The sequence below is a fragment of the Rosa chinensis genome, chromosome 7 (assembly GCF_002994745.2).
Source record: "Rosa chinensis cultivar Old Blush chromosome 7, RchiOBHm-V2, whole genome shotgun sequence".
NCBI lineage: Eukaryota > Viridiplantae > Streptophyta > Magnoliopsida > Rosales > Rosaceae > Rosa > Rosa chinensis.
Window position 1 is genome coordinate 63690550 of NC_037094.1, and position 12226 is coordinate 63702775.

Here is a 12226-nt window from a genome sequence, read left to right on the forward strand (position 1 = left end):
TGGGTGGATTATGGATATACCCGTGGGTACCCAAATTTTACCCAAATACCCATATAAAATTGTAAACCACATCCAAAATTTTTTTTTAATTGAGAACTATTATTTTTCCACCAACATATGGGCATTTTTATGATTTTCTAATTCTAAAAAAAAATAATAATAATAATAAAAAAAAAACAGAAAACCTATATGGGGTGTTCCGATGACTTTGTGTGGTCTCGGATGAGGATCTAACCGTTGGATCATCGAATAATTGTGAAAAAGATGATTCAAAAGGCGATCCATGAGGATCTGACCGTTGGATCATCGTATAATTGAGAAAAGATGGTTTAAAAGGCGATCCATGAGGATCCGACCGTTGGATCTTCGTATAATTTTGAGAGGATGATCTTAAGGGCGATCCGTGAGGATCTGACCGTTGGATCATTGTATAATTGTTCAAAGACAATTCAAAAGGCGATCCGTGAGGATCCGACCGTTGGATCTTCGTATAATTTTGAGGGGATGATCCTAAGGGCGATTTGTGAGGATTTGACCGTTGGATCATCGTATAATTGTGAAAAGATGATTTAAAAGGCGATCCGTGAGGATCCGACCGTTGGATCATCTTGTAATTGTGAAAAGATGATCTTAAGGGTGATCCTTGAGGATTCGACCGTTGGATCTTCATATAATTGTGGAAAAAAAACGATTCAAAAGGCGATATGTGTGGATGGTTCATTTACGAACCGAATTTTATTATTTTACATTTAATCGCCAAGTTGTAAAAATTGTTTTATGAAAATAAATATTTGTTTTAAACGTATTGCTTCCTCGTGACTAAACCAACAATTTCTTTCTTAAACACTATCTCAAGTATATGAAATACCCGATCGACTATTTGAAAATATCCCCAGATGGGGAATGGGGCGCTTAAATAGTGAGTATTTAAAAAAAAAAATTTGAAAATGGGTGGGTATGGGTTATGAGTTGGGTAAATACTCGTGAGATCATCGGCTTTGGTGTTCAAGTACACAGACAGAGACCGAGAGAGCGAAGAATGGAGAGGAGCAATCAAAGAGAAAGTTGATTGTTGCTGTGCTTATTGTGTAATTTTTCTCAGGTCATGAAATGACGAGGATCATATGAGGAGCAATCAAAGAGAAAGTATGAAGAATTCATTCTTTTCGATGTGAATTTTGTTTTTGCTATGGTTCGGTGTAGAATTTTGATTTGAATTGATGGGAAATTTTCTGTGTTTTGCTATTGCAGCTTATTTTCCCCTATGTGGATTTGATTATGATTTATGGATTGAGAACCGTGATGCTATACATGATGAAGCCACTGTTTGATTTAAAGTGTATTGATTGCACTTTCTTGAAAAGAAAGGAAAATGGCGTGTTTAAGTGTTTAGTTTAGAGCAGGCCTTCAATTTGAACCAGTTTCTCACAAGACCACCTCGTATGTTCTCTACTACTAAAGTGTTTACACTGCAAAATTTAGTTTTTTCTAGGGGCTTGCTTTACTTAGTGCCATTTGGTTTTTGATGATTGTTTTACTCTGTCATATTGTTTACTCTGTCATATTGTTTTACACTGAATTTGGTTTTCCAATTGCACATTTTCTATTTATTTTTCCCTGTCATCACTATGGAATATGCTTAGTTTTCATGTATTCTCTAACAAAAAAAAGAAAAAAAGATAGTGTTCTGGAATTTCATTTGATTTGATACGCAAGTAGTAGAGTTGTTGAGAATTGGTTTCTGCAGTTATAGCTTTTTGCTATATATGGTTAGTTGATTTTTGGAAATCAATATCAACTATAGTAGAATTGTATTGGACTGTGATCATTCAATTATGTCTTATGATTATAATTGGGAATCATTCCCAGTGGCATGTTAGTTTGGTTGTCCCGGAACATTAACATAAAATTGATATGCAATTGTGGAGTTGTTTGTAAATTGATTTGGATGCTAAGAATTGATTATGGTTTCAGTAAATGATGGAAATTGTTAAGGTTCACTCTAAATTGCATCAGTTGATAGTTGTAAGCTTTGGTATTGTGAAGAGGGGTTATTGATATTCAAAATATCTTAATTAAGTGGAGACTTTGTGTTAGGCATAAGATTAATATGCCAATGGATGAATATCATGCATTTCCTAACTAAGAAAAATAGGGCTCCCGAGGAAGTTTAGACTTCATGCCAATTTCATGAATAAGGATGTATGTGGTTCTGGGCTTTTGATGTTGTTTTCCTTTTTTATTAATAATTTGAACCACATAGATACTTAAAAGTATCATGCATACTTATTATGGTTTAATTAATTGACATCTTTATGTCACCAAGCTTATTACACTGAGTTTCCAGATAAATTGGGCTGCAATCGTTCTCCACAAGATTGGTTACAGCTTCCAGTTTTGTTTCTTTTACCTTTTTCTTCTTCTCCTATCTGTAATTATATTTTTTATGTAGGAAATGCTTTGAGGAGACTTACATCTTACAACCTGGAATATGGGCTTTCGAACATCAAGCCTGAGGGTATGGATAGTTTCTTTTCCTGTTATCTTTAGTCAATGTATAGCTTGCTTTGTCTCTTTATCAATCTTGGTGCTCATTGTGAAAAGAAGTATCTACCTCAAGTCATTCATCTCATCTCTATGAACTGATGTAATTGCATTGAACTTTTTTTTTAATAATACTTTTTGTTTACTTAGGATAGTTTAAGTTGAGAATGATAGTGTGAAGAGTGAATTATTGTGTGGTGGTCTATATATATGCATGCAGAATATTTCGTCACTTCATTGAAAGTTTCTTCAGACTCATTCTGAATGTTTGCATGTCACTGATTTTGGGTTTGGGTCATGCAGGGGAGGATGAGTGCAGTATCGAAACAAATTGTCTGAGGCTTTTTTGGGTGATACTTGATTTGTATGAGATGGTTATGGTTCAGTGGCTTGGTTGTCTACCTTGATTGCCTTTCTCACAGGTTAGTCTTCTAAAGAACTATTTACCCTTTGTTTCATGATATATGCTATGGCATTATCTAGGTTTTGAGAATTTTTGTTTGAAATGATTGTTGGCATTAGCCAGAAAGAGAGGAATACCTTGGGTGGAAGGGTTGCCAACATAAGTGCAGGAAGAATTGCTGGATAACAGTCTCCAGGAAGGTTGGTATTCCTCTTTGATCTTCTTTCTTTGGATTGTGTTTCTGGGTTTGTTTTCCTTTTTTATGAAAAAAGAAAAAACTGCTAATTCTAAGAAGAGAAAAGAAACACCAAGCCAAAGGAGAAGAAATTATAGCTTAGAGATTCCTCTATTGGTAATCTTTCAGTAGCAGTGACAGTTTACAGTTTTGATTCGAATTAGTTTACAAATTTATTGGATATCTTTTTACCTTCTCAGCTTAGCTTGATAAGAGCACATTATAACCACTTAAGAATATAACTTGGTTGAAACAATTCAGAACCCTCTCGGAGGTAGGTTCCAAGTATTGGGTTATCGGCATACAAAAAGCATTTTCAGTACTGCATGCAATATAATGTCCTGACTAACTGGAACAATATTCTCCATCCATATAATTTTACTGTTTAATGGTGAGAGTTCCTCGCAGGGAACTCATCAGCTTCGATTATATCAAATCTTGGGTGTCATCATTATTGTTCTTACTTCCGGATATATCATTTTACTTATTAATCTAAATAAATGTTATTCGCCAAAAACATACTTTATTTTTTCTCTCTCTCTCTCTCTATACACCCCGAAGACTCTAAACCACTGTTAGACAATCGATGAGACACCTATTTTTCTGAGTAATATATGGTTAATTGGTTTTTTGTTCCTGTGCATTAGCAACTCTTATTGTCAGTGGTTTATGGACTTCTATAGTCTCTATTTTTGACTTTATTTTATGTGCATCACAGATCTGACATGGAGGCCATCTACTTTGATGAAGGTGTAAGGAACTCAAGACGACACCAATTGAAAACTAGAGCATTGGTAGGTTCTCAATCCAATCCTCTCATACCTAATTCTTAATTGATTTTACAACTTATCAACTCGATCAGCTTTTAAACCATAGAATCCAACTTGAAACTAATCATCAACCGTCTGTGATATCATCTTTTAATTAGAATATTTGACTCAAAACTAATTGATTTATATTACACTTAGCAGGACTCAAAATTTCCAACCTCGAATTCTATGTTATGTCGAGTATTTTATTACGTTTAAAATATTGTTCATTATGAGGTAAAACCTCATCAGGGAAAGCCACAAGTAGTTCTGCACCTGTTTCCTATTTTTTATCGATGTGGATGAGGATCACCTTTAAACCTCCTCAAGTTGAGATGGTTTTGGTGGGAGAACAAATAATTTAAAGGGATGAATTGTCTCAGGTGGAACTGGCAAGAAAATACTTCAAGGGATGAATTGTCTTTAGATTTGAAAGGTACTTTTTTCATCTTTTTTAGTTTTGATGTTAGCTTTAGTTACATTTCTGATGTTTGCAGTTTTTGAATATTAGAATTGAACTTGGTGTTTCAATCTTCATGTAACTTGAAAATGACCATTTTTCTTTTCATACTGCCTAATAAGAAGGGTTTAGTTGAGTTTTTATTTTCCATCATCTGCATCTCTGGGGTGACCTTAATTATCTTTGCCCGTTTTCATCGTCCTTTTTTGTTTGTATTTAAATGTAGTATGGTTATGTTGACAACTGTTTAAATCTTAAAATGCGGGAAAGAAGATATACTGGTGACATTGTGGGGGGATATTTCATGCACTCTCAATATTGAGGCTATCAGGACAACACCGCCACTGCACTCGCAGTTTTCACAAGCCTCAAATTGAAACAATATCAAAGTAAGCCATACTAACTTTTATTATGTCATTCAGATATAGTATCACAGAAAAATCATACTTTTATTTGATCTCTTTTATATTAACTTCCATATATTCGGTATTCTAGACAAAGTTTCACCATCAAGCACAGGAAGCACTTTCTACATCCTCAATCCTGACAAAGTTTCACTATATGAAAGATTTATGCTCGGATAGGTGAATATGTAAAATAATTATGAAACGCAGGAATTCATTATATTTCTGTTAGTTGTTAGTTCAGTTAGAAAGAAAACCATGGATAATTGAAAATAAGCTGTTTTGTCACAAAAATAATTCCTTTTTTGTCTTCTTCTTTCTTCAGCACCAGCCTCTATGCACAGCTATATATTGAAGGCTTCTGTCACGGAAAGATGTCAAAAAAAGGAGCAATTAGGCTTTCAAATATATTTCTGCTAACCTGATTAGTCATTAGAGATGCCAGTTTCAAGAATAAGTCTGAAACAAATTCGGTGATTGAGGTAATTAATCAATAGTAGTAATTATTTACTCTCTTATGTCAGTTATGTGTGGATCTCCCTTGCAGCTCTATTTTCAAGTTAAGTGGGAATTGGTGATTGAGTCCACCAGATTCATTGATAGAGATTTTAGAGGAAATTGTAGAGGAACCACTTCAGTTAGCAAAGATGATTTATTGAGGCTGAAAGTATTACTTATATATATATTGACTAGCTAAAAAATTTGGATTTCGTAATATATATTCTGATGTATGTCTTACCATTTTGTAAATATTCTTCCTTCAAAAAAGAATAACTGTATGCATATACCCTTAGCTCTGTGCCATACATTAGTTTTGTACATGCATTTTGTTATCATTATTACCACTTTACCAGTCTCTTGATCTTGACAAATGAATGCATTCAGTTTATTGCCATGCTTAAACTGGATGAATGAACTCATCAACAAACCTTGCATACAAAATTGTTAACAAAAATCCTGCAGCAATGCACGGGTATCATTTCTAGTTTCATATACGATTTGCCATCTTGAATTGTGGGTTTGATGTAGCATTTCGAATTTTGATCGCAAGTCGCTGGGATAGGAAGAAGAAGAAGAAGAGACGTCCAAGATTTTGGTCGACTTTTGGAGCAAAGTTTGGGTTTGTTTCGGAAAAGGTTGCTGCTAGAATTTTGATCGAGTGTGGGAGGAAGCTTTCAATAGGTATGTGTTTGATTTGGGTTCTTTTTCAGTTGTCCAGAATTGTGGTCTTAAGTGAGTTTTTTGTAGTTGAATTTTGTGTATTTCTTCTGTTTTTCTACAGCCGTGTTCTTCGGGAAGCATCTGTTTACACCGACCTCCACTGTTACACCCAAGTACCCAAATTGTTGATCTCAATCGTGACACTGCCAATTCTTCGGTGTCGTCTACAGCCGTGTAAGCGATATTGACAGAGTTCGGTTCGTTGCTTTTGTTCTGTGAATTTGGATTTGCTTTCTTTCTTTCTTTCTGCTCATTATCTCCTCTAATTTCAGGTGAGATGGTTGGATTCTATTCAGTCTTGAGCATCAGAGCACGAATCATCTATTCCATAAAAGGTAATCATGAATCATTTATTCTTCCCTTTTTGCTGGGGGGGGGGGCAACTGTTTTTTTATTTTTTTAGCATGGTGGTTGATCAAGAGCGTGAACAGTGTTATTTGGTGTGAGCTTGAGAAATTTGTGACTCTCTCTTTCTGTGTTATTAGAACCAGTGAGAGCTTAATTGTTCTGTGTTATTAGAACCAGTGAGGCTAGAGATGTCATGCTTAGGAAGACAAAGGGTGGTGGATCAGCATTTTGATCCATTTGATAATCCTTCAGATTGCGAGTGGGTGTGCTCAAGCTCAATGGTAGAATAATACCCCCTTTATTAACGTTCGCATAAAGCAAGCAATGATCACCCATAAGTTAAAGATACTGAGAAATGGTGTTCCACCAGTCAATGTGCTGTAGGTTCAAATTTTGTTAAAAGCCAGATAGAGCTTTTTTATATTGAAGTGTATGATATTGGACGCCCAAAAGGGTTGAAAGAAGGCTATTTGTGTTATGAGATTTTTGTACTTGCAATTCAATTTGAAAACATTTTGATATCAGAGAAAAGAAAAAAAAAAGATTGAAGCTTTCACATGACTGTTGATTTGCCATTTTTCATATATTTCATCTCCCATACTGACTGCACAAAAAGATTGAAGATAATGGATATAATATTAGAAACTGTTGCAGATTCTATAAATTTGAAATAAATATACTAAGAATATACAAATGATAATTGTTATAACATCTCCTTATGGTCTTGATGCTGCTCTTATTTGTATGCAGGTCTGCTGTAGGAAATCAAATTGTCAAGAAAAATTGTTTTTGTAGCCTGAAGTATATTGTGGTGGTATTAGGAAGACTGAGGTGAAGATTGCGGATTCTGCAGATATTGTACCAAATTCACTGTTCACTGCAGGTAAAATTTTTCAGCAGTTCATTTTTCTATTTATGGGGCTGTGATGGTTCATGGTTGCTACATATTCCTTTACTTCTCGATCATTTGACTTTGGACTTGGTTTGGTTTATCCTTCTCTTTACAATGTTTGTTTTATTCATTGGCTTATATGTTTGTTCGTTGCTACATTTCCAATCTGTAACCTGAACTTCTGTCGGCTTTGAACAAAGATATGGTGCCTGCCTAAATATACGCTAGATTGCTTATTAATCTTTTATAGTTACAAGTTGATCATGGAAATTCTTATGTACAGTTCTCATAGCAAATTAGTTTTGCAGTACATAGATATGATCCCTGAATGTAATTTTATTAACATAATACAGGTTCTCTAGCTTGACGTCAAATGCATCTGTATGCTGAGAGTTGGAATGTTTTTGCAAGGTCTGATGGCTGAATTTGTTGGTTGTTAGAAATCAGAACAAGCTTCAGGTTTGTATAACATTAAATCCATAGGACTTTCACTAAGACCATAGTTTGAAAACACATCATCTAGATTGATTTGGCTTATCTTTCAATATAGTTAATCATTAAATGAAGCTACTTCTTCATTTAGTAATTTGGTGTCCATATACATACGTAACTGTTGATGAATATTTGACATGACCTTGGAAAACACATTGTTTAGATTTTTTCAACTTATTTTTCAAGAATCATCTAATATCTAGGTAAAAGAATTTAATAAATTCTGCTAGAGATCGAGGTGTTGCATTTTACTGTAGTAAACTTATGCCAAACACTACAGGTAATGGATGTGAATGACATGTCATTGCCTCTATTTCACTTGCTTATTTTCTGGATGGATATTGCTAGCATGCTGATCTTTTTCTTAAGTATTGAAGAAAGTAGAAGAAAAATATAGAATGAATGCACTCATCCTCCAATCCCCAATTTTTCACAACTACTGAACTGGATCCATGAAGTGCAATAATCAATTTATTAATTGCTCACCAGGAAACAAAGGACCAATGACACTGACATTCTGTCAAAACACTGATCCAACATATTTGTATTCAAAGCCCAACTGTCATCAGAAACTCTATTTTCAAATCATGCAATATGCGACTTCTCTAACTTTTTAAATCTTTGAAGTTACTTTGGATTTCTTAAAAGAAGAAGATAATAGATGCATAACTTTCCAAGCAAACTTAATTTCTTTACTTACTGGCACAGTGTTGGTAATACCATCACAAATCATAAAACTCTCTTCCATTGATTCTGCACATCTGCTTGAGAGAAGATAATTTTTAACAGTGTATTGCCAGTAAAATAAAGAAAGAAACGTACTGACTTCTCATGTTACTATTGCAGATCTGAATGTTGGTGACCCATCTACTGTGGAGGTGGCTACGAGTTGACCGTAGTACGAGTGGTAAGGTATGAAATTTCAATATGTTCTAATCCTATAACTGAAAAAGTGAAAAATTTTAACAGACCCGATAATGTGAAAGCTAATGCAGCGGATTATGAGAGTGCTGAAGCTGATCAATGGAACCTGCTATATAAAGCTAATGAATTAAATCAACAAAATGTGCAATCTAAAGCTGCCGTAGTTGAACACAAACAACAGGTCATTAGTTAGGGTTGCTTGATTTAAGGGGTTACTTGGTTTTGTTTTAATAGGAGGTCAATGAAGGGATTCAATGCTTATATGTCTACTTTTCTTTTAGTATTGCTTGATTGAAAGTATGATTTGTTAGGGTTGCTTCGTTTGGCTCTTGATAAAGCTCCTTTCAGTTGTTTAATGCTTATATATGGATGATCTTTAAAATAGTTAGTTCATTATTTGATTAATTATTTGTTAGGTCTGCTTGGTTGCTTCTGAGATTAAGTTTATAGTTTCAGCTGATGGATTTGGTCCCTTACTTGATTTTTCATTGCAAGATGGAATATGAAATGCTAATACTACATATACAATGACCTAAAAATATCCTCTGTTTCTCCTTCACATGGTTGACAAAATTGATTAGACTCCGGACTTTTCTATTTGATTCCCAATTAGAAATGGACTTTTTCTTGAGTTTTTTGCAGACGTGAATTTTCTGTTACTATAGCTTATTGGATTTTGGTAATGAAAACAAAATCTTTGGGCAATTCCAATGGACATTGTATCTTTACTGGATTCTTCTATAAATATTAGCTCATGATTCAGGGAATGAAGTTATTTTTGAAAGAAGTTGAGGGAATACACAAACAAAAGAATTTCAAGATGAGACATTCGGGCTAACTATATTGTTTCATCTATCATACAGGGTGGAGTGGAGAAACTTGGCCAATGCTGCCTTGAAGATATCCGAGATTACAAGCATGGTGGAAAAGACCACTGAAGTTAGGAGAATGAAGGAGGAATTGCAAAGATACACTTTAATTCAGTTTAGAAAAACCAAGCCCCCCCGCAGCATCGCGCGGGAAGGATTTTCTAGGATAACTGATAGTGAAAAACAAATGCAAAGTATTTGACTTCCTTGAAGAGAAATTAGATTACAGTGTAGTACAGTAACTAGTAATTAATTACTGCGTTCAGAATAAAAAAGAAATCTACAGAGATCTCCCTAGCTAAAACTAAAATATACAAGCAGTAGTCCAGCCAATACATTGCACTTGGCCGCCAAAAGAAGTTGCCTCGAGGGGAGGAAGAAGTTGGAGTCGAGGAATGCCTGTGGTCAATTATCCAAATACTGATTCTGACCATTGCTTGATTTAAGGGGTTGCTTGGTTTTGTTTTAATAGGAGGTCAATGAAGGGATTTAATGCTTATATGTATACTTTTCTTTTAGTATTGCTTGATTGAAAGTATGATTTGTTAGGGTTGCTTCGTTTGGCTCTTGATAAAGTTCCTTTCAGTTGTTTAATGCTTATACATGGATGATCTTTAAAGTAGTTAGTTCATTATTTGATTAATTATTTATTAGGCAATAATTTGGATTACTCTAGTTGCAAGATGTGATCTTGAATTGGCCAGAAGTAGATATTTCCTTTCAGTTGAGATTCACTTTGAACCTGATTCATAATTTTTCGTGTTACTGAGAATGCTGCAGTACATGTACACACTACAGTACAAAGATCAAGTGTAACAGCCAACTAAAGAGTGAAAAACAAATGCAAAGTATTTGACTTCCTTGAAGAGAAATTAGATTACAGTGTAGTACAGTAACTAGTAATGAATTACTGTGTTCAGAACAAAAAAGAAAGCTACAGAGATCTCCCTAGCTAAAACTAAAATATACAAGTAGTAGTCCAGCCAATTCATTGAACTTGGCCGCCAAAAGAAGTTGCCTCTAGAGGGGAGGAAGAAGTTGGAGTCGAGGAATGCCTGTGGTCAATTATCCAAATACTGATGCTGACCATTGTAAGAAACTCTGAATGTAGAAATAAAAAAGATTGTCACTACAAAACGTCAGAATACTGATACAGTGCTTTAGGCTGATCTTGAACAAATCCATAAAATTCGTCAGACTGTAAGTAGGGAGTATCGAGTGCAATATCAAGGTCCTGACAACCATAAACCATCAGATCAAAACCACCACAGAGCTGCTGCTCGTGAACGAGAGAGGGAGAAGGCGGCAGTTTCTGCTCATCTTGTTGCTGTTGTTGTTCCACACAACTGTTGTTGGGTTCTACTTGTTGCTGCGGCACTAGCAGTGAAGAATCCGAAAACTGTTGTTGTTGTTCCTCATACCATTGATCAAGAGAAGCTAAAAACTGATCACTATCCAAAATGTCATCATAATCATCAACCAAGCCGGTTGGAGAGAAAAGTAGGTTCTCATCCACACAGTAACCACGATCATCACATTGTGGGGGCAGTTGCTGTGTCGTGCTAGCACTACTAAATGAGGCACTTCCCTTTTGTTGCTCACACATGTTGTTTTGAACTTGAACTCTTTTCGGTTCAAGTTTTCGGTTTTTGAAAGACATTGTCTTTCTGTGATTCTCATCCTCATTAGTCTCATGATCAGAACTCTTCTTCCTCTTTTTTCTTCCTCCTCCTTTTTCATTGAGTTTGAGCCGGCACAAAGCCAAATCGGGTGCTTGGTTGATGGTGAATTCATCCATCAACCAAGCAGCATGGTGTTCACAGCCTTTGTCTCTGTTGTTTTCGAATCTAAATTTCCTTAGTTTCCCATAAGCTTCTTCAATTCCACTGACATAGACAGGTTTAGCAGATTCAGTCTCGCTCCAGGTGCCCCCATCGGAACCAATTCTGCGAGAACAGCGGGAACCCAACTTCTTGACCGGGGAGAAGAAATAGATATAATCTTGATGTGGAAATTTGCAAGGCTCATAAATTCTCCAGATATCCCACGGGGGTAAACCTGTGGTGCCATATATTTCAATCTCAGGGAATGTTTGTTTTCCTCCAATTGGGGTTGGAGATTTGATTCTGTTGTAGAGATAGCTTCCCACTAAATCGGAATCAGTGGGGTGGAACGTCTTCACAACACCGACATCAAGGTCTTCAAGGCGCGTGAAAAAAGAAATTGAAGAAGAAGCCATTTTCAATTCAATTGATGTAGAGTAGGAGTAGGAAACAAACTTGCAGAAAGAGAAGGAGAGGGAGAGAGAGTTGATCGACAAGGAAAGTGTGGGGGGGACTGTATATATAGAGAGAGGATTCGGTTACTCCGTGTTGGATCAGGATTTAGGAACGTTGATTTAGGAAACTACCCCTGACGAGAATTTCAAGCTGGCCGAAAAGTCATTTCTGTCCTCGCTCTTCTCCGAGTTGGATTAAGATTAGAAAATTTATTTCCGAAACTGCCTCTGAGGAGAATGTCAATTGGTCCCAGGTTTGAGTTAAGAATGGATACGCCACCGTTTTAATTAGTCGAAGTAACGTCGTTTTGTTGGTAGGTTATTGTGCACTGCACGTGTCTAGAATT

The 12226-nt window shown here is 35.6% G+C and overlaps 1 protein-coding gene and 1 long non-coding RNA gene across 10 annotated transcripts; one reads left to right on the top strand and one right to left on the bottom strand.

Moving 5' to 3' along the window:
* The first annotated feature begins 954 nt into the window (after nt 1–954).
* Nucleotides 955–9890, top strand: LOC112175592. Of its 9 annotated transcripts, XR_005802566.1 has the most exons (17): nt 955–1146; nt 1252–1440; nt 2453–2518; nt 2848–2966; nt 3067–3147; nt 3901–3976; nt 4375–4427; nt 4678–4840; nt 5181–5337; nt 5403–6037; nt 6138–6250; nt 6349–6411; nt 6574–6705; nt 7175–7307; nt 7670–7775; nt 8655–8720; nt 9596–9890. It is a non-coding gene; the product is annotated as an uncharacterized LOC112175592 (long non-coding RNA). The 9 variants fall into 9 exon arrangements; XR_005802567.1 differs by lacking the exon at nt 6574–6705 and having other exon boundaries at nt 956–1146; nt 6138–6268; XR_005802568.1 differs by lacking the exon at nt 6574–6705 and having other exon boundaries at nt 956–1146; nt 3071–3147.
* An 840-nt stretch (nt 9891–10730) lies between these two features.
* On the bottom strand, nt 10731–11840 carry LOC112178387. Its single transcript, XM_024316542.1, has one exon. It carries the CDS (start codon nt 11838–11840, stop codon nt 10731–10733), a length of 1110 nt encoding a protein of 369 aa, XP_024172310.1.
* Nucleotides 11841–12226: the final 386 nt, after the last annotated feature.